General features: G+C 40.3%; 1 protein-coding gene across 3 annotated transcripts in view; it reads left to right on the plus strand.

Moving 5' to 3' along the window:
- STRN (striatin) overlaps nucleotides 1-22,604 on the plus strand; it is a 52,733-nt gene that overhangs the window by 20,690 nt on the left and 9,439 nt on the right. The window contains exons 6-17 of one of the 3 annotated variants that reach the window (XM_079969482.1): nucleotides 1,041-1,176; nucleotides 1,583-1,718; nucleotides 5,726-5,836; nucleotides 9,625-9,711; nucleotides 10,237-10,380; nucleotides 13,483-13,619; nucleotides 15,546-15,721; nucleotides 17,123-17,170; nucleotides 18,439-18,560; nucleotides 18,993-19,160; nucleotides 20,538-20,678; nucleotides 22,191-22,298. In XM_079969482.1, the coding sequence (XP_079825608.1) occupies nucleotides 1,041-1,176; nucleotides 1,583-1,718; nucleotides 5,726-5,836; nucleotides 9,625-9,711; nucleotides 10,237-10,380; nucleotides 13,483-13,619; nucleotides 15,546-15,721; nucleotides 17,123-17,170; nucleotides 18,439-18,560; nucleotides 18,993-19,160; nucleotides 20,538-20,678; nucleotides 22,191-22,298 (1,514 nt within the window). The remainder of the gene's footprint in view (nucleotides 1-1,040; nucleotides 1,177-1,582; nucleotides 1,719-5,725; nucleotides 5,837-9,624; nucleotides 9,712-10,236; nucleotides 10,381-13,482; nucleotides 13,620-15,545; nucleotides 15,722-17,122; nucleotides 17,171-18,438; nucleotides 18,561-18,992; nucleotides 19,161-20,537; nucleotides 20,679-22,190; nucleotides 22,299-22,604) is intronic. The other 2 variants (XM_079969483.1, XM_079969484.1) reach the window with 2 other exon arrangements.

Here is a 22,604-nt window from a genome sequence, read left to right on the forward strand (position 1 = left end):
AGTCCATGTTAAATGAAGTGTGGTAAATAAATTTAAAGAGTTTGGATCAAGAGGTAGCCTTCTGCAAATGGAAGAGCTGGCAGTTCAGTGGAGGCTGCCATTCACAGAAAGAGGAAGAGGGGATTCTAACTTCCTGAGCACATTTTTAGGGGCACCAGGGGACTCTGCTCATGTGATCTCTGGATCCAGCCCAGAATGTAATAAAAGGCCCCTTCGTCGTCATTTTTCATAGGAATAGCTGTTTAAATCTTATGATACATTCAAGACTAACAAATTCGTTATGTCACAAGCTTTTGTGACCTCCAGTTGCTTGAATTTCAATCCTAAATAGACAGAGGAGTGTGTATGTATGTATGTATGTACACACACACACGTGTAAAAGAAAATAGGGGAAGCTGGAGTTAAGTGGTAATGAAACACATTAATTGAAGCATCTTAGCATTGTTGAGTAATCAACCAGTTGCTGCTGTGGTGAAGTATCATTGCATATTTTGCATACATTTAAGTTCTAACTGAATTATCAGAATATACATTATATATTTCATTGTAATTTAACTCAAAACATTTACAGTTTTCCCCTTTGCTTGTGTGTGTATATCTTCAAACCGAGAGTTATGCTTTGTGCATTGAATGGAGTGGACTGTAGTCTATAAAAGAGTGTGTACTGTCATTTTTTTTAGTCCTGATGGTGCCATGAGACTCATTCTAGTTTTTGTCGTGCACCACAGTATACATTTATGAATGTGAAACTGGAGTTCCAGTAGCACACACAGAGAGATCGCTTGGACTAATGATAAAACTCTTTCAAACCAATGCTGTGTATTGGATGGACATGGTTGCCAAATTTTATATTGTTGTAAATGTTTGGTTTTATTATGAAAATAAATAAGAACATTTATATATTAAAAAGAAATTGCAGATCCATTGGAGAATTATATCATTTCCCCTATATTTTTTATGTGTGTTTGGCTTTGTTAAACATAATGAAGAGAGAAAAACAGACAAAATAACCTTTTGCTGCTATTTTAATTTTTATCTAGGAAACCAGATTTGACAGACTCTGCTTCGCTGCTAGAGACATTTAAATTCCTTGAAAATGCTGCAGCAGAATTTAGTGATGAGGACGAAGATGATGATATTGATGGAAGAGAGAGAACAATCATGGACACTTCAACGGTGGGCTGAGAACTCTTAATCATAGAACAAGACTTTCAGTGATGGGATCTTAAAAATCATGATATATTCCAATTCTTATGTGTGAGCAAATGCAAGGATTTAATCGTGGCACATTTTTGCAAGTCGGTCTGATAAACAGTATTCTAGTACTGTATTGCTACCTCCTGTCCAATTAAAAGAAGCCTAGCTTGGCCTCCTCCTCTACAATTTACACACAGCGTTGATTAAATTAGATTAAATTCCCCAGTGTTCTAAAGATTATATAGTACATTAGTATTTAAGTTAAATTTAAAATGAACAGTGATGTATATATCCTTCTCTTCTGTGTCCCCGCCCCCCTAGAGTGCAGGGATATGTAGAAATAATACAGACACAAATGTTTCATTTCATTTTCTGTCCTTCATAGATTGTGAGGAAAAGGGTGCTATCAGATAGCAGTGAAGACAGAGATACTGAAGAGGCCTTGAAGGAGTTTGATTTCTTGGCTACATCTGATGAAGGAGATGGAGAGTCAAGAAGTTCAGGAGACGGCACAGACTGGGGTAAGGAAGTAAAAAGTAATTCTTCAGAAATGCAGGAACTTGGTTAAATGCAAAAAAAATGTAGCAGTTGTAATATTGTTAAGGATATGCTGCTGTAGCTCTGGGGTGACACAAGCCCTGCCAGATCCTCCCCACCTTTGTATTTTATCTAGATAGAATAAACAATTTTATTGAAGTTATCATTTTCTATGAATAGTTTGAGTTAGTTGTAAGATGTAACTTTTAAAACTCTATTCTGTAAGAAAATTGGCTATTCTTTGGGGATGCCACTAAAACATCATACAAAACCTTCTAACTCCTTAGGAACATGGCAGATATAGTGTCTTAGCCACGCAATGCTGCAGAAACTGGGTGTAGAGGTAACCCAGTAGGAGAACGTTGTAGGTCATGTGCCTGTCATGACTTTATGTGTTTCATTGGTTGGCCAAGAAGGAAACAACACTTGGTTCAATCTCGTTACATAATAATAATAATAATTTTTTATTTGTACCCCGCCCTCCCCAGCCAAGGCCGGGCTCAGAGCGGCTTACAAGCAATAATAAAAACAAGATAAATGATTACAACTTAAAAACAAAAATAAAATACATTAAAATAATGGAACATTAAAATATTAAAATGTAGCCTCATTGCAGGAGGAGAAGGAAAAGGGGAAAAAAAAAAAAGAGAGGGAGGGAGGGAATCAAATTGGCGACCAAGACATAAACCACCTCCACTTCTTGATACTTCTTGGCGTTAAAGCCCTTGGGCCAGAATAAGCCCCACAGAGTCTGCTTTGGCATTAGCTTCATGACTTCAGGTAGTGAAATGGTAGAGTAAAAAAATAGAATGAAATGGCAGACAATGTGAGCCTGTGTCAGGGCAAAGTGGCCAGATGGGAGTCTGACATGTAGTGTCGGGGCTTCCCATTCCTTCTGAAGCCAGTTTTGCATGTTGGGTTCACTTTCATTCTCTGCACTCCCTTTGCCTACCAGACCAAGATTTATTTTTAAGAATGTATAAAATGCTTAATATAGAATATCTGTGAGTGGTGAACAAGAGGACATAAGGATAAATAATATAAGATCAATCAAATATAAACTATGAAACATAATTTAGCTTCCTTTGTAGATTGTATTCCTGCAAACTCAAAATACAACTGGGGAAGACCAGAGTAAACAGAGAAGTTTTCAGCAGGTGTCTAAAATGCAGAATATCTGTCTCCTATCTCCTTACATGTCAGTTGTTATATACATTATTTTTACTTGGCACATCCTTGATGGCATCCTTGATGGCATTTCACTTCTTCCAGAGTAGCCAAATACAAATAATTCGAAACGGGATTGAAATGGTGCTTTTGCCTTTACAATCTGTTTCTGAAGGGTCCATCATACGAACCCATTTCCTGCAGATATTCTTGTAATCCTTTATAAACTCATACCTATCCATATTTACTGTTCCTCTGGGGCTGTGTGTGTGTGTGAGAGAGAGAGAGAGAGAGAGGAGGAGAGAGAGAGAGAGAGAGAGAGAGAGAGAGAGAGAGAGAGATGTTCCTTTACTTGGGAGCTCTCCTCCCTGGCTGATACTCCAGTTACTTCACTCTTAGCCAGTTTCTGTTGCAATCATGGTTGGTTGGTCCTTCTTATCCGGCATTGTTGTTGTAAACTCTGCATCTGTTCCTACTTTATTAGCTACTTGCTTCCTGACGATCACTTTTTGCTTAGTTTCCCAGCCTTTGGATTTTGTAACCGCCATTTGCTGAACTTCCTCTGCTCCATCCTGTCCACATCTGGCTATGTTTTATTTTTATTTCTCCCACACCTGTTCAAATGGCATAGGTTGAATCCATCATACCTTATGCTCCACTGATTCTGGCAGCCCAATCACATGCATGTGTTACCTGGAGGAAGTCCCACCAAATTCTGTGGGGCTTAATCCTAGGTAAGTATGCATATGCTATGAACGAGAAATCTGAGAGCTGGATACTGTTGTGCATCAGTATTCAGAAATGGAAGAAAGAAAACATCTGAGTAATCTATATAGTTTATTAGAGCAAGATTTGCCTCATGTGACAAACAGACTTTAAAAACAAAACAAAACGCTGGAATAGGTTACTTTTCAAAAAGCCACTTGAATGAATTTTTTAATGTGTTATCACAGGTGATGTATAATCAGAGGTAAAAACACGTTAGGACAAGTCAGAATGCCATTTCTACACAATATCTGGGGTTATGTGTAATTATAGCAACTCCCTTCTCCTTGTGACCCTCCCAAAAAGGTAACAACAGGTGGAATGCCATTTCATAAGATCTGCAGAGGTAGCAGCAGTGTTGTGCACCTGACATGAACAGAGTCAGGTGGTTGGCACCAGGGACATGAAACACAAACAATCTGTACCTTTTTATTGGCTTCTTGCTGATGAGAGTAAAGAATAATAATAATTGGGGGGTGTATTAGTTTTTGTTACTATGTTATGCATTTTTGTGTTTTTATATTGTAAACTGCCCTGTGATCCTTGGGTGAAGGGCGGTATAGAAATTTTAATAATGATGATGATGATGATGTTACAATGCTCCATGTTGGCTTCATTGTAATACAGACACTCTTGTATAAGCAGATGGCAAGTTGCAAAATTCTTCTGAAGTTCAGCCTGCGCTTGGAAAACAGTTCCCAAAACGCTGTGTTACATGTCATTACAGAACGTACCTTTAAGTGTGCTTTCAGATGGAATCCTTTGCAAGTGTTAAGCATGCTCACTTGGCTTATGCGACACCAGCATGGCATATGAAAATGTGCCAAGTCCTGTGCTACTCTTTGCTACTCTGAATTGACTTGCAGGATCAGTAATGTGGCAGTCTCCAAATCAATTATTAAATGAACCTATTATTAGATGATACCCTTGGGCTTAAAGTACCTTCATTCCACTTGCTTTCTGATGTTACACTAGTTGGGGGGTGCTTGTCATTTTGATGCAGCCTAAGATTCAGCCTTGGTGTAAAGTGTGGTTTGTGGAACCTAAGGACCTCTGGGTTGTGTGCCTTCTGCTATCTATAGCTGGTGTAAAATGTCATAATTTGAACTGTATGAATGAGACCAGGTTATTCTTACAGCTCTTGAACACCATTATTGAAAGGAGACACACCCGCATTGAAGAATAATGCCTAGATTTACTGTTTCTGTTACTATCTAATACAGCGGTGTGCCCATTTTCTTACTAAAGAATTTTAGTAATTTATTTTTATCTGTGTAGCGCAACATAAGAGAAACCCAGTCAAAAGTAAGTGGGTATTCAAAGACTCAAGTAACATAGACAGTGAAGACTGAAAGGGGAAATGTTTGAAGTAATTACCAATTACATTAAAAATGAAGTATTTTCACTCAGAATGAATAAAGGGTTGGGATCAGAAACTGGCTATTGCTAACACCAACCCCCAATTACTTTTTTGAAGACTTCTGAAGAAGTGAAATAGAATGGCACTTAGGCTCAATTGAGCTGTGGTGGAGCCAGCATTCATATTTTGGCTCAGTCCATTTATAAAGTGGAGAGGGGTGGGCGGATCTTACTTTTAACAGTACAAGCTGTGCAGCAAGGGGAGCGCTGAACTCTTTCCCCACTTATGCTTTATCTGTCTGCAATCAGTTGCTCCAGCAGCTTTTATCCTATTTCTGACTCTGATAACAGCAGTGAGCTGAGAACAGAGAAAAGGAGCTGGAACAACACTGAGGGAAGGCATGGCATTGAGTGGGGAAGGGTTCAGGGCTCTTCTCCTGCTGCTCTGCTAAACAACACTCCCTCTTCCTCACCATATGAATAAGGTGAACATGTGAAAAGAAGCACATACCATTTGGCCTTCAACTGCAGCACTGTTTATTGTTGCCTTAAAAAAAACCCCAAATGTATACATCAGCAACCTCTGCCGCCTCCAGTGCAAAATAAATAAATTACTTATAGATCAGCAGCTGCTGCCTTCTTCAGTATCAAATAAATAAATGACATAAAGAGGATGTTTCATTTGTTTTACTTTGTCTAGAAAAGGAAGACCAGTGTCTCATGCCTGAAGCCTGGAATGTGGACCAGGGAGTAATAACCAAACTGAAGGAACAATACAAAAAGGAGCGCAAGGGGAAAAAGGGGGTGAAGAGTAAGTGGAAAACATTGCACCTTAAAATTCATAAATTCCTGCCTCTTTTCACTTCACCAATACTATCTTTCTTTCAATGTTTTCCTCAAACTACTTACTCTTTTACTTTGCTGCTCCTGACTGCTTTCCTGTTCACAGTTACCAGGGGTGGAAATTAATGATACTTAAAATCCAGAGGTGTTGGGGTCATTGCTTTTATCCAGTTGGATAAAGTATTGGGGGGGATGCTTTTAAAATATTAATATTTAATTTTTGGCTACCATAAAACACTTCTTGTTAAGGTTTGTCCAAACCAGCCAATTTTTGTTTGACTTAGAGACCATAGAGGCTGTTGTTGATTGTGTGATCTCTCCTGGTTTGTATTTCTGGGAATCTTTGTGCAGAACTTAATGCTTCAGTAAATGATTGCTAATCATTCCATCTAATTTTTGAAGTTAGTTTAGTCTGTGTGTGCACCCTGTCATTTACAGTGGGCAATGCAAATTGGATCAGGAGAACCATTCAGCTATTTTCATGTACCCAAGGATTTGGGTTTGCATTTGCTTTTATTGAACAGCGTTCCCCAATGCTACCTGGCAAAACGCTTTTGAAACTGAGGGAGAGTGAAAAATGTTCTGATAGCATGCAAGAAGTTACTTGCCATGCACAGGCCTTTGGACTAACCTGATCCTATCACTTGATATGTTCAACTGTTTATTTCCCTTTGGCAGCCCTGAGACAACTCCTTCCAAACAAAGCAAACAGCTTTGTATGAAGTTATAAACTTTGCCATCCAGTGGAAATACCTCATGCGCCCCCTCAGCACATCTGAGAAGTTAGGGTGTGTATATAGGAGGGTGTACAGTGCATATATTTAGCAGTTGTGTTTTTTTTTTTTTAAGAATATAGTTCTGGGAGAAGAAGAGGAGATGTATGTACTGCAAAGCTCATGAGATAAGCAGACAGATCTTTGGTCTGGACATACCCTTAACTAGAAGTGAAAGATAAAAGCAAATTAATTTCTACCCTTGTTTCTTTGTAATGTTTGCTACATGCAAGTCATGCTATCCTCATAATTTGAATGCAGGGCTCGAAATGGGGGGTGGTGGAATCTTGCCAGGCTTTTAATAATATCAGTAAGTCCTCATCAAACTTCTCCTAATTCGGTTGAGTGCTATTTTTATACCAGGCAAACAATTGGATCAGTATTTGAAGTTTAATTTCTAGCCCTGTGTGTCATACTTCCTTTCTGTGTTACATCTCTTACAATATAAATCCATTATGTAGAAGCTGTGTGCTCAAAATGTGCAATGCAACCCTTTTGGATGTTTAATATGGAAATCCTAGGTTTATATGTCATACACAGCAGTTGTATTCTGAAAATTTGGGTAGCAATTATATGGAACAAATGCACACAGAAATCAAGATTTACAAAAAAAAAGTAAGATGCTTAATTTTTAATGTTAGTCTTTGCAAAATTGATTCAAAAATTACAGTATTAGCTTTCCCCATTATTCTTGGGGAGGACTTTGCTAAATGCTAGCTTTCAGCATGTTGCAGGGGCTTTTGGTCTGTGCAGCCTTGTAGTGTTAGCACTGTTAAGATCATAGAACAGATAATTTTCCAGCTAAAAAATATTATAATTGGATCACAGTACCAAATTTTGGTAGTGTTAAAATGTATTTGGTGATTACTTGTGGGCCTAATGGCAAAAGGCACGATAGAGTCTGAAATTTGGATGAATATACTTTGTATATTCCTCTATTTTGTTGCTCAAATTGCAATACTCATTCATCATGCATTTACAAACCTGAGAGAAAGTCCTCCTTACATCAGCTATTTCTTCTGCTGTATTTACTATGGTAAACTCTAAAATACGATACCTGGCAAGTTACCTGTATTTCCCCTAGACCTTGTAGGGAAAGGAGAAGATACAGGTCTCCCTCCTTGAATTTTTTGAGAGTGCTTTACTGAAGCATAACCACTTCATTGATTCCCTGTATTCTACATCTGAGTATTGAAAAGAAGGAAGTGGATAATCCTATTTATTAGGTTTTTTGGTTATGGAGAAATGCTTCAGCGGCAGTAAGACAAGTAACTTGTCCCTGTCACCTTGCAAACCATTCTTTCAAAATGCTGTACATTGTGTATTCCTCCAAAGCATCATTGAAGGGTTAGCCACTTTTCTGGGACAATGTCCAGATCTCCTGGCAGCCTGCCACATTCTGTTTTGTTTTAAAACCCTAAGGCTTCTGCCAGCCCACTCAATTCAGCTAATGGGACTGAGACAGGCTTTACTCTGGCTGAATGAAGTCCTATCCACTGATCCTAAGGCCTACTTCAGGAGTATTCATTCTCCTGTTCATCGGTGCTGCCCCATAGTATGAGGGGATATGCTCTTGCCTTAGTCATTGCTACAAGATCTAGTAATTCAAGTTCTTTACTAGATTCTCCATTGTGAGGTTTGGCAAATTGCTCTTCCCTCTTCCATTCATTCCTTGCCACCCAAAAAATATCAGAATTTGGGACTCACTACAAGCTTGTTAAATGTTGAGACTCATGCAAAGAACATGGATAGATACGTGGTCTGAATATCTTAGGTAGCATAGGCCACAGGAGTTTATGGCACTTTGCATTTGAGCATGGGCCTCTGCAACTCGTCATGCTGAATACAGCCCACTAGCAACATAGGGAGCTACATTGATCTGTAAAACCATTAATTAAAAATAACGTTATATATCACTCAATCCATTTTTCCATTGCTGGCGACTCGCAGCTCTGCAGCGCCCCCTGGTGCCACATTTTTATAACACATTTTTAACGTTATAACCTACCAGTGTAGGTTAGTCCCTGGTGTAGCCTGCCAGAGGCTCTCACTTTAAAACTATATTTTTGCTCCCTACCTGAGACTACAAGAACTGAGGTGGGGGCTGCCAAATGCCAAGCAGGTCATGATTAGTGGAATGTGTTTCATTTAGTGAGTAGCAAACTATTGATCAGGATGAGATAAAACAAAAACACAGAGGACTGCACGAAGGTCGTGCTCAATAGAGTGGCATACCTAGCAGAAAAGAAATAGATTTTTAAATTTGAGATGAGGCATTTGTTTTGACTGTAAATTATTATGTGTATAACCAAATTGGGTTTTAAAACCATGCCACTCTTCTTTCTGAACTAAAGAGCTAAATGTTTAAACAAGAGTGATGGATGAAAGAATGGAATTTGCTTCCTCCTCTCCCAGCTTTTCCTGATATGAAAAATAACTGGTTATGAATCTTAATTAAATGAAATCAAGTAGCGTTTTGCCATTACAGAAATTAAGCATCTGCTCAGGGCCAACACTCTTGGAAGATGCATCAGTTATGCATAATCTAGAATAGTTTGTAACTGTGATAAATCAGTTATATTTGGTGACAGAAAGGTTAAAAGTGGAAATCTAGGGGCATGAATGTTCAGCTGTAAAGCATATATAACTTTTATGAATGTGCACACCTGTAGAATTTTGTATATTTGCAGACAAGCACTTCTGTTATAGTCTTGCAAAATCCTGAATTGTTTGTCTGAAACAAATATCAGTCGTTACAAATCGTTGTTATTATTATGGCAGGATTTGGACCGAATAATTTGAGGAAAGTGCTGTGATTTTGCTAGGCTGCTGTAAAAAGTCCTTGTGAAGTGTGCTAAGTTCAGACCTGTCTTAGAATACACTTTAAGGTGACTAGAAATAGTTATATTATTTAGTAGATTAGGAAAAACGGTTATGGACTGTGGGTAAGATATTTTCCCATTCTTAATTAAACTTACAACAGGAAAAACTACCGAAGATATGTTTCAGCCTCAGTCCTATATAAAACAGTCAAAACAGGGATGTGGGAAAATGATGGAGCAAAATGCAGGTAAGTTTTGAGAAGGGCATGGGTTTTCACCACATGTAGTTTCAGGAAGAACAAAACCAGCGACTCTTGCTTGATTGTTTTTGTTTTTCAATTTTTTAAAAGTAATTGTCATTGTTTAGATTGTGGCACGGTCACAGTCCTGCACAATTTTGTGAAAGTTTGAAAGCTTGTGCAAAAAATTTAACTCACAAGTGTTACAGTCTTTGGAAAAATAAAATTATTTTTTGTTTTATTTGCTGTCACTTGGATGCATTTTACATTTCTCAAGCAAGTCCATGCAGTGAACAGAAGTGTGTGTGCAAAACCTCAGTTTTCATCACTTCCTTCTTAAAGCAGTTCATTTCATGCCATAAATTTAGTTACTGGTGGAAGTAGGAATCATTATTTGACTCATGTTCATCTTTTTCTTTTGCTATAAATAGCACTCATTGTCATTATTGTTGGTGCAACATGTTAGTTAATAGTAACACTACTTTTATTAATGTTTGCAAAACTTTCCCCCCACATTTTGTTGTTTTTGGCCAGGGCCCAACAGGTCAAAACTACAAGATATGCTTGCTAACTTGAGAGATGTTGATGATCTGCCTGGATTACAACAGTCAGCCATGTCTCTCACCAGATCCAGTACTTCACGGCTTATTGAACAAGAAATCAATAGAACAGATGAAGGTGAGGGCTGCTGTGTGTGTAAGGGGTGCATTAGAGCTATTGCTTGAGAAAACGAGGCCTAATCAAGCCTGCCAGACCTCTCCGTTTTGGCCAAACTACACCCTTTAGGGCCCTAAATTGAAAGGGTGTTTTGCAGGCACCCTTGATGGGTTGATCAAGGGGTGCTAGCAAAATAGGGCTTTGGAAGATGCTTCTGAAGGCCTCTGCAGCCACCTGACATCATTGTGACATTCAGGCCCGACAGGTCTGATGGCTGGGGAAAATAACAATCTGACATTTTTGGCCAAAAAGGGTCCCTACTCCTGAATTAAAGGAATCTGAACTAGTTGATATTTGAGCTTTTGCCTATTATTCTGTCAGCTTTGTATGTATATGTGTTCTGAAGCGAAGATGATTTTTAGAAGATGCATGTTGTAGCAAGCATAACCTTACAAGAAGTAATAATCCTTCCTATGTGAAAACAAAGGGGAAATCACAGGATGGAGCTTCCTACCTGTAGTTTTTATAATTATTTGTATTACAAATACATATGCTATACATTTCTCTTTAAAAAGAAATCTCCACCAATCTGTTGTCCAAATATTTGGGGGCATCTTTTTAGCTGATTAAATGTTCTTAATCAGTTACTCCAACTAAGAGTTGATTAAATGCTCCATCCTTTCTTTGTATACATACTAGCAAACTTCCTTTCAGTTTTGCAAAGCTGCTGTTTTGCATGGTAATTCTTATGAGTAAATAAGATCGCAAGACTACTATGTCCTGAAAATTTTAACTTTGCTAGTATTTTTCAAGCACATGGCAAATTACAGAACCAACTCTTAATGTACCTTACCAATACATAAAGCAGGAGTGGATTAATGGTAGATCTGGATCTACTGGAAGCTCTGGATGATTTGAAGCAGAGTGACAAGGATTCTGACTAGTGTTCTCGTTTAGTTGTGTCCGACACTTCGTAACCCCATGGACCAGAGCACACCAGGCACTCCTGTCTTCCACAATGGCAACAAAATGTCTGTCTTAAATTATGCTGCTAGAATGAAGAAAATTGGAGGCAAGGAGTATATTAGAAGAAAAAAAAGGAAGGCGGATGGGTGGGTGGGTGGGTGAAGAGAAGCAAGCAGCCAGGAATAGATTTTTGTGTGGAAAGACTGTGAGCTTACATAAGTTTTGGTGCTCAGAATAAATGTCTGGATTCAGAAGACTTTAATTCTAGGTGCTTATCTTTTGCACCAGTCTCTAGTTGATAGATATTGGAGGGAAAAATTAAGCAAGTTCTGAAAACCTGAAAACATATAAAACCTGAAAACATATATAAAAACATCACCATTCCACTGTCAACAAGCTAAATAATTGGTTTTCTTTAACATGTCTTCCAAGAAAGCCCTTTTGATTTCATATTAAACTTAACCTTGCTAAGTTTAAGGGGCAGTTTACACTCGATGAGCATCTCCTGGCCAGCATTCAAATGAAGGTACCATTTGTGTAGACCAGCACGTCCCCATGGGGGCTTTCCATTTCAGTTATTGTGGGTGACACTTTTTGAGAGGCTGCAGTTGCAGAAGTCGCAACTGATTCTTCCTCAGAGGTAATAATGCCTCCAACTTGAACGCTGCCAGATACCGGCCCTGAAATCTCCCAGTTGCCAATTGCAAAGCCACCTCTAGTCGTGAACTGGATCCAACTTCCTCTGTTTAAAATTGCTGTCTGGGCATATTTATAAATAGAAAATATGTATTTGTCATGTAATGGCTACTAGTCTGATTAAAACAGCTTCTGCTGGCTGCATTTTAAGAAGTGGATGTAGCACACTACATGGAACAAGTGCAGCAGAACATTGAACGATCAGCAGCCCACATGCTTAAAATATATGCTTTGAAAGACAAAATGTTACTTAGCAACACTTTGAGAAGTGGGGGGAAATCTCCTTTTGCTTGGAACATTTTTCCCCCATCCCACGTTGGGTTCACTGCTGGAAAGGCCTAGGTGGTAGTTTTTCCACGATTGCTCAGTTGGGTGTCCTGAGCTTACAGTCTCAGCATTGCTTTGACCTTCACACAATTGGGCTGAAGGCTACCTTCGATTTTTGCATGGGTGTTCGATGTTTTGGCAAACTTATGGCGAGATTTAGGGCTTTTACAGGTGATCCCCCGCCCCCGGCCACCGCCACGTACTGTTTTTACTTTGTTGCATTTTCCTAGCATTCAGAATGCAATATTTTTATTTTTAGGAAAATATGAATGTGACCCCACCCTCTTTTTGGCCCCATTGAATTTCGGGCTGAATATTTCATTCTCCCTTTGGAATCAATGGGACTACCTGAAAACATCAGAGTGAACTTGGATCAGGCCCATTAGTCCAGCACTCTGGTCCCACAGTGGCCAACCAGATGCTCCAAAGGATGCTTACAAGCAGAACCTGAGCACAGCACTCATCCCACCTGCGATGCAACTGGTATTCAGAGGGCGTGGTGGAACTTGGCCTCCGTGGCTAGTAGTCATTGATCGCCTTTTCCTCTATGAATTTGTCTAATCTTTTCAAGTCGTCAGAATTAGAATGGCCACCCCTGCCTCTTGTAGGAGTGGATTCCATAGTTTAACAACAACAAAACAACAACAACAACAACAATTATTATTATTATTATTATTATTATTATTATTATTATTATTTATTTGTACCCCGCCAATCTGACTGGGTTGCCCCAGCCACTCTGGGCGACTTCCAGCATATATAAAAACATAATAAAACATTACACCTTAAAAAGCTTCACCATACAGGGCTGCCTTCAGATGTTTCCTAAATGTCATGTAATTACTCATCTCCTTGACATCTGAAGTCTCTTGCACAAATATTAGTGCAATCAGCCAAACAGTATTTCCTTTTTTAGTGCTTAATTGTTTTGAACAATTCTGAAGAAATCAGCCTCCGAGGTATGTGTATTTAAGAACTTTATTTCTGGCAAAAATTGGATTCTGCTGGTGCTGATTTGCGCATGTTAATTTCACTTTGTTTTGTAAAGGGCTTACTCTACTGAATTTCAGTTGAATTGCTTGTGCCAAGCTTCTGATTGTATGGAGTACTTAACTTTCATTTCTTCTCTTTCAGTGGAAGCTTTAACATTCCCTCCTTCATCCGGAAAGTCTTTCATTATGGGAGCAGACGAGGCCCTTGAAAACGAGCTGGGTCTTGGGGAACTAGCAGGCCTAACAGTAGCCAATGAGGCAGATTCTCTGACGTACGATGTAAGTGCTAGTTTGTCACTGTTGCCTCTGCTGTTCAACAGGTAAAAATTGTGATAGGAAAATAGGAAGAAGCTGCCTTATAATGAGTCATTGTTCCATCTAACCCAGTCTTGTCTACACTGACTGGCAGAGGCTCTCCAGGGTTTTGGACCAGAGTCTTTCCCAGCCCTATATGGAGATGCTGGGGCTTGGACCATCTCTATGGAAAGCATGTGCTTTACCGCTGAGCTATGGTTCTTTTGATCTACCTTATAGGATTGTTACAAGGACATTTCCTTAAGTTAGGAGTGCTGCATGATGCTCTGAAAGTCAAAATAAGCCCAAAAGTCTGGCTCACTGGCTGCTACAGCCTTCTCCACTCCCTCTCTCGCTTCCGTGATCTCTGCTTCCTCTGCTTTTTCGTTCCCTCTTCATCCCCACCTCTTTTCCTGATTTTCTTCCGAAACCCTTCCATTGGTGAAACGGTTGAGCAGCACTGTGGCAACAACAGGGCATCTCCTACCTCTTTGCAAAGACTCTTGGAAGCAACATGGCTGGAGTGGCTGCAGCGCCATCTATAGGCAATTCTGACCTCTGCAGCTCAACCATTTGAATGCAGCCGTGTTCCTTCACTTTGCAGTGGGAGGGAGAATGTTCTTTCTCTATCTGAGGTGCCAGACCTAATAGTATGGTTCCTTTGGTGACCAGACTTCTGGAATGCTGTGTTCCTGTACAATGCATATTTCGGAAAAATCATAATTTAACATGTAAGATTAATAAAACATGCAAACATGCAAGAATATGAAAGCTTGCATTCACAAGGGCGCTCTGCCATTTATCTCTTTAGCAATCGATTCTCATAAGTATAATCTGCTTACAGTCCTACAAATGATGTATATGCTGTGCTGATCCCTGAACTACCGAAAGCTGTCTTAAGTAGAGGATGTTCTTTTACAGGACAATGCTCTGATGTGGCAGTAGTTATTTTAAAATTGGATGTGGCTTCTCTTTCCAATGCATGGCCAAGATAAATGATTTATTGCTGACCATTTATTGCATACACTTCCAAAAGCTTTTCAGAGGCACTGAATGGATTACTTTCCATATGAATTTATCAACTTGTTGGAGTCATCAGCCTTCCTTTCTATCTCACCAGCACTGGTGTTGCCTTGAGACAGGGCTTTTTCAGGAGCAGTGTTCAGACTTATTTTGCCAGCTGTTCATTATTGATTAATGATTGCATTGTATTTTGCTGATCCATGCTGTGCTTTTATTACAGTTTTCATCTGGTATTTTAATGTAGTGATTTTGGATTGTATCTTTCCATTTTGCAAGCTACTTGGGATGAAAAAGTGGAATATATATATGAAATAAATGGTGAAGAATGTTTTAAAGAAGGAATAAGAATGAAGCTCTTTTTGCAGATATTTAAAGAAGCCACCTCTTGTGTGGATGAAATAGTAGGGAGGACGGCAGAAAGTATGCGGACATCCAAGAATATACTCAGGCTTTTATGGGAAAGGGGAGGCAAGCATAATAATTCAGAGCAAAGAGAAATTGATGAGAAGAGGGGAACAGGGAAATGAGGGGCAGAGTTTGAAGTCTATTGATACAGCTGCCAACTGTTCATAAGGCATGCTGTGTATTTCTTAAAAATGAATGCTTGTCCCCTCAAGGTTCCATCTCATGCTGTTTTGCAGGCAACACTGTTAAAATGAAGAAATACAGGTCGTACAGCTCTTGACGGTTTTTTGTTGTTGTTGACTTTAATGACTGGAGGGTTAACTTTAATAGGAAAAAACAGTTGCATCTCTATTTTTTCTTGTTACTTTTTCTGCCACATAGTCCGAACTCTGCATTTGATAGTAGGAAAATGAAATACCATCTGTTTTAATAGTCCCCCGCCTCACATTGGCTAAACTGAAGCTTTTGTTTTTATTACCACAGATAGCAAACAATAAAGATGCACTGAGGAAGACCTGGAACCCCAAATTCACCTTAAGGAGTCATTTTGATGGAATAAGAGGTCTTGCTTTCCATCCTGTTGAACCTGTGTTAATTACGGCATCCGAAGACCATACATTAAAAATGTGGAATTTGCAGAAAACATCTCCAGCAAAAAAGTAAGATTGTGATTGTTAAAAGACATGTGGAGATTAATTTTTTAGACTAATCATTGTAGAAACATGGTAGCAACATAATGACTAGTTTAGGCCTGATTAATCCTCTCAAGGATAAATATTACCTGCTGACTCACTTATTGGGTTAAGGAATATTGTTTCTCTTCCAGAATGCATGCCAGTTAGATTTAAACCTTATAAACATTTATAAGTCTTATAAATGGCGCGTGTATATGTATATATGTGATCGTGTATCATAGTGAATTATATAAAAGCAAAGAAAGGTACTATTTAAGTAATAACCTGTTGCCATTATAAGAAAAGGGAACTTACTCATAGTCTTTGGTATTCTCCTATATCTCAAGAATCTTAGGAAGGATCAGTTGGTATTTACAGCACACAAAAAAAGGCAGCCGATGCTGCAACAAGAATTGTTTGGTTCTGTGAATATTCACAAGAATCTTACGGGTAGACCGGTGATGGGGACAGACACATGACACTGGTATTAAAAGACCTGCACTGGCTTCCTGTGTATTATTGGGCCAAGTTCAGGGTTCTTGCGCTAGTCTACAAAACCCTGAATAACCTAGGCCCAGCATAACTTAACCCCAAGTTAATTACTGGGATCATCGGGGGAAGCCCTTCCCACAGGAAGTTCAACAAACACCATCTCTGCCCCTACTAAATCTCAGGACTCCTGGTCAAAACTGTTTTATTTAAGGAGGCCTTTGCACCCTGAATGCTTCTTAGAAGTTTTATTTGACAAAAATGAAAATTCTTGAGTTTTTAAGTTTTAGAGGTTTTAATTTATGTTTAAAAATTTGAATATTGTATATTTGGTTTTTTTGTAAGCCTCTTCAAGACCTACATAATGAAAAGTGGGATATACATAAATACATACTGTATATACACACATAAAATAGCTTTGCAAGAGCCACATTTTTTTGTCTTTTTCCTTACACAGTATATAGGCTATTGGTGGTTGGCCACTGAAATCAGCTCTTGCTGATTCTTTCACAGTCCTTTTTTATGCTTTGTTTGATTTTTACAAGGACACTTTTCAGAACAAGAAATGACTGCCTGTGGCTTATAAAAAGTGGGGAGGGGCAAAGAGGAGGAGTCAGGGACACTTAGTGTGCATGTAGAGGTAAAAGTGTTCAAAAGCGTCCTGTGAGTTTAGGCCAGGCATAGGCAAACTCAGCCCTCCAGATGTTTAGGGGACTACAGCTCCTATCATCCCTAGCTCACAGGACCAGTGGTCAGGGATGATGGGAGTTGTAGTCCCAAAACATCTGGAGGGCTGAGTTTGCCTATGCCTGGTTTAGGCCAACCTGGAAGCTAACTTTTTTATGCCTTAACAAATATTTTCTCAACCTGTGATTCTGCTTTTTATTTTTTTTTAAGGAGTGCCTCTCTTGATGTTGAACCTATCTACACTTTCAGGGCACACAAGTAAGTAAACATTCAGAAACTACTTTCTGTTATCAGAGAATATAGCTGCAGCACTTGACAGAGTTCTCCTTTTATGGGATAAACAGTGTGTTGACTCAGCCTGTCAAATGGTCATGTGGTTTCTTCATCTTGTGGCTCGAGCTCAGCTCACCACTCCTCTACTATGCTAGTGAACTCTTCCTTCCAAAAGGGGTGGGGCTGGTAAAAGCTGCAGCCTGGCAAGGTGATGGTGCAATCTGAACTGCAGTTCAGCCTCTGGTGAGGCAGATTGCATTAGCCTTCCTTATTTTTTGCTTTTTTCTCCTTCCACCTTTCGCTTGTGTGGTGCTAGTGTCTTGCTATGTACCACGCAGAGCACAGATACAATACTTACTTACCAAGAGGGCCTTAGCTGTCTTCAGCATGTGAATTGGAGAGGAATGGCCAAAGAGGTTGATAAGTGTGCAGTGGGGATAGGGAAGGGACAATTTAAAAGTGTTGGGAATGGTCTAAAAAGCGAGGTTATGGCCAAAGCCATCCCACGACAATGCACCCCCCCTGAGGTGGGTTGCTGCCACTTTTCTCCCCCTGAACGATCAGCATGAGCATCACTAGCACTTCCAAGGCCATCTCATCGCAGAGTTCTTTGCAGCGCAAGGCATTGTTCGTGATGTGGCCCTGGAGGGCAGCTTCACTACCTTTGTTGCAGTGTTGGCACATACTGCTTAAATTCTTAATGTTAAACAGTATTTCCTGCTGTTGCAGCAGAGCCGTGCTCTCTGAGGCCACCTCGCCCACAATGCTTTGCTCAGAGTGAGGTGAAGACCAGCCTATATGAGTGCTGCTGGCCATTTCCCTGCAGAAGCAAATGCTGTTTTACTTACCACAGCAGCAAGAGTGAAAGTGGTGCTCTGCAGGTGGATGGCAGCAGTGGCAGATAGCGCCATGGGCTGCTGATGGGGGTGTGATCTGCTGCCAGAGCCCTGTAGCTTATGGACCTCATTGGCCCCGTTATGGCAGTTCCGTAAATACCTTGTTGAGGGGATCGTGTACAGGAGGAATGCATGCCAGGGGGCAGAAGGAAAAAATGTTTCCTGCTAATTATGTTTCTTTGAAGGTATACGTCACATTTCGTTTTCTTCAGTAATGTTTTATTGTGGATTGTTTTATTGGTGTTTTAATGTGTTGTAAACCACTCTGAGATTTTTTTCCTTAAAAATATAAAGCAGTATAGAAATGAAAATATTTGAAATAAAACTCCACTAAATCAGTATTGCTTCCTCTTGCAGCAGTCCTGTGCTTTGTGTGGTAATGAGTAATACTGGTGAGCAGTGTTATAGCGGGGGAACTGATGGCCTCATTCAGGGCTGGAATACTACAAACCCAAATATTGACCCTTATGATTCCTATGGTAAGTGCCCCCCCTTTTTTTACAGGTTTCTCTTTTAGCGGGGGGGCAAGGGAGCAGATTGAAAATGCACAACAGCTTATTGAATGCAGTACAACTCACTATGAAAAAGGAAAAACGGTTCTATTCAGAAACAAAATGCAGCTTGAACCGGGTGAAAGAGAAATGCCTGATAAGAGATCACACAGGATAGTTCTGTAATTTGGAAGCAATCTTGGCTTAGGATCCCAGTAATAGGAAAAAAGATATGGAAGAAGGTCATGATGTATTATTGCTTTGGAGGTAGACTGAGTCAGTAGTCAGTGTTGTCAGGACTTCTGCAGTTAAGGAAGGACTAGAGGGTTTGTAAACGGCCATTAGAGCATCTTTGCAGCACATAATATTTATAAAGAAATCCCATTTCCTCTTGTATTGTGCATTTTTTTCATCCCACAGATCCTTCAGTCTTAAGAGGTGCATTTGTAGGCCACACGGATGCAGTGTGGGGCTTGGTTTACAGTGGAGCACACCAGCGCTTGCTCTCCTGTTCAGCAGATGGCACTATCCGTTTATGGAAAGCTTTGGAGATCGCTCCAGCTCTGAACATATTTAATGATAATCAAGGTATTTAATAAATCTCTTGGATTGTAACACCATCAAAAGGAACTTCGCTTTTAATTATCCATGCTTCTGTTTATAACCACGCTCTGGCATAATTGTGCAATACAGGTAGGGTGATTTTAGTATGCCACTGAGTTTTAGTGGATTCCCAGCAGCACTGCATTGATGCTTGCTGGGAAAGCATGAGATGAGAATCAAAACCCCACTTGCCGGTTGCATTTGTTTTGAAGGATGTGTGTGTTGCAGAATCTCACAACTGTTTTTTTTATAAAGTAGTCACTGTTAATAGAACATGAGAGAATATAATGAGAGATTCATTTTTTAAGCAATAATGCAATAGCAAACCACTATATTTGAATCTTGCTGTTTTCCTCCTGAGTTTTAAAGTTTAAAGAAGTTTTAAAATGGAAGAAATGTACAACTATTATTGTAGCACACACACTGGAGAGCACTGAACACTTCTTGATCATAGATTTTGGTTCATGTTTTGAGAAATATTTTGGCTTCAGGGAAAGCCTGGACAAAAAAACAAGGCTTCACAAGATGTCTGAAACAGTTGACAACTGCTTTGCATATGGAAGAATGAAAGGCATTCCATAGTCAGGGGCAATATGAGAAAATGCCTGATTTGCGTCGGTCAGAAGCCATTCACTCATTGGGTATGATCTCATCCGGTGACAAGAGCATAGCATTCTGGGAGGCAGGCATCTCCTCTCTCCGTTTTTCTCTCCCGCCAATGGAAAATGTCTGTTTCCATTCAGGTCACCAAACTGTGTGTCAAACACGTTAGCGTGTCAGCTGCAATGTGTTGCGCGAATGTTCCCCATGCTCCTCCCAGGACTGGAAAGGGGTTAGTTTAATCTCCAGTTTGCTAGTAAAACTGAATTAGTGTTGTGAAATGATACATGACTAAAATGTGTGTCACTAACGTGAAAAGTTTCCAAAACTCTGACCTAGACTCTTTTTCTTGTCTACCTAGAGCCCTTCTGCCTTCCCATCATCTTTGTACTTGCCCACCCAGTATTAATCCATAAGACATTTGTGGTGCATTAGTCAGTATACTAGCTCTTGCTACTCTGCTCTTCTTGCGCATGGTGGGTGCACTGCACATCTCAGGTTACAGCAGGTGCTGATACCTTTGTAAATGTGATGGGTTTGAGGATTGATTAGCTCATTACTGAAACAGAGTTCTAATATTCCAACATTCACACATCTGTTTGGACACTTGCGAAACCATATTTCTTGCTTTTACCAACTTGGCTGGAAAATTTGAAATGACTTCTAGATTTGTGCCAAGAAAATGAATGAATGTGGCTGCTTTCAGATAGTGGCTAATGGACCAAGCTTCCTATTCTTCCTAACACTCTTCTGCTTTTGTAGAGATGGGGATTCCATCTTCTGTGGACATTGTGAGCAGTGACCCAGGCCACATGGTAGCATCCTTTAATAGTGGCCACACAAGCATATATAACATGGAAACAAGACAACGCATCCTTAACTTGGAGTCCAACGCAGATACTAGTATGTATCCAAAGGGGTTATTTCCATGTGTTTTCATTGTTCGTGTTTATATTGATAAAGTCTGAGACCATCATGCATAGAAGGGAATTAAATGAAGTGTACTTCCATTTAGGATACCGATGTTTGCACCTAATCGCCTTTGATGGACTGCTGGCGTCAGTCCACATGGGACTGATAAATCTAGCCATAAATGTACTCTAATACAAACAATTCTGAAAGAACAAATATGAGGAAATAGCAGATTAGCTCTCTTATTCTCCCTGACCCTCATCACCCACTTGCCATGCTTCCTTATATGATCCATAGGTATTTTGGGCTTCCTTAAATATTAGGTTTTCACCATCCCCTATGCAACTGTATGGTGTTCCTGAATTATACGTAGGTGAGTTTGAGAAGCAGGTTGACAATATATTGAATGAGCATAGTAAGGTACAAGTAGGTTGAGTGGACTGAACATGTTGGGATTTTTGCACCAGATTGGCCTGCTAAATCAGGTCGTTAGTCTTTCCAATAGCTTATTTCAGAGGTTTTCAACCTTTTTGGGTTCACAGTTTCCTTGACCAACCACAGGCTTTTCTGCAGCACCCCTGTGGAGCTCAGGAGCCCAGTTATGTCACCCCTTGCCTGCAGAGCCAGCAGCCCCTCACCCTTTTTCGAACACCCTCCCTTGTGGCATGTCCCCTCAGCCTCCTCTCTGCTCCCTTCTCCTCGGGGCTGTTCTCTGGGCAGCTGCAGCTGCCACTCCTGGTGTCTGAGCTGCCACCCCGGCCCAAAGAGAGGTGCCTCCTCACACTGCCCCATAGGGGCCTGGGAAGCACCCCCTGGCCAGCCCCAGGGGCACCTGGGGAGCTTGCAACAACAACAACAACAACAACAATTATTATTATTATTTATATTATTATTTATTATTTATACCCCGCCCATCTGGCTGGGCCTCCCCAGCCACTCTGGGCGGCTTCCATAGAAACCAAAAATACAGTAAAATATCACATGTTAAAAACTTCCCTGAACAGGGCTGCCTTAAGATGTCTTCTGAATGTCAGGTAGTTGTTTATCGCTTTGACATCTGCTGGAAGGGCGTTCCACACGGCGGGGGCCACTACCGAGAAGGCCCCCTGCCTGGTTCCCTGTAGCTTTGCTTCTCGCAATGAGGGAACCGCCAGAAGGCCCTCGGCGCTGAACCTCAGCGTCCGGGCAGAACGATGGGGGTGGAGACGCTCCTTCAGGTATACTGGACCGAGGCCGTTTAGGGCTTTAAAGGTCAGCACCAACACTTTGAATTGTGCTCAGAAACGTACTGGGAGCTGTGCAAACCTTTGGGAGGCAGAGATGCAAGAAGCCATTAGAGGAAGGGAGAGAAGGAAAGAAGGGCATAGGCCAGTGTTGCCTGCGGCACCCCTGATCAGTCAAGGCACCCCAGGGTGCCACAGCACACTGGTTAAAAACTACTGGCTTATGTGAATGAAATAATTTTTCTGTGTTGACTGTGTTTGCACTTGTTCATTCCTTTAGCAGTCACCTCTTCTTGCCAAATAAACAAAGTAATCAGCCATCCAACTCTTCCAATTAGTATCACAGCCCATGAGGATAGACACATCAAATTCTATGACAATAACACAGGTAAGCCTAATTCTTCCCTCAGTAGGTCCTAAAATAAAAAACAAAAATATCATGAAATTGTCTGAAGTCCTACCCATTTAGAGAGAAATTTTGAAATTGAGGTTTGACAGTTCTATGACTTGTAAAACAGATGAGAGGAATACAGTGGTACCTTGGTTTACAACCATAATTGGTTCTGGAGGTCCAGTTGTAAACCAAAACAGGTTGTAATCCAAGGCGCGCTTTCGCCGATGGGGCCTCCCCTCCCCCCAAATGGTTGTTATAAAAAAAAAGGGTTGTAATAAAAAAATGGGTTGTAATCTAAAA

This window comes from Podarcis cretensis (assembly GCF_951804945.1).
Source record: "Podarcis cretensis genome assembly, chromosome: 3".
Lineage (NCBI taxonomy): Eukaryota > Metazoa > Chordata > Lepidosauria > Squamata > Lacertidae > Podarcis > Podarcis cretensis.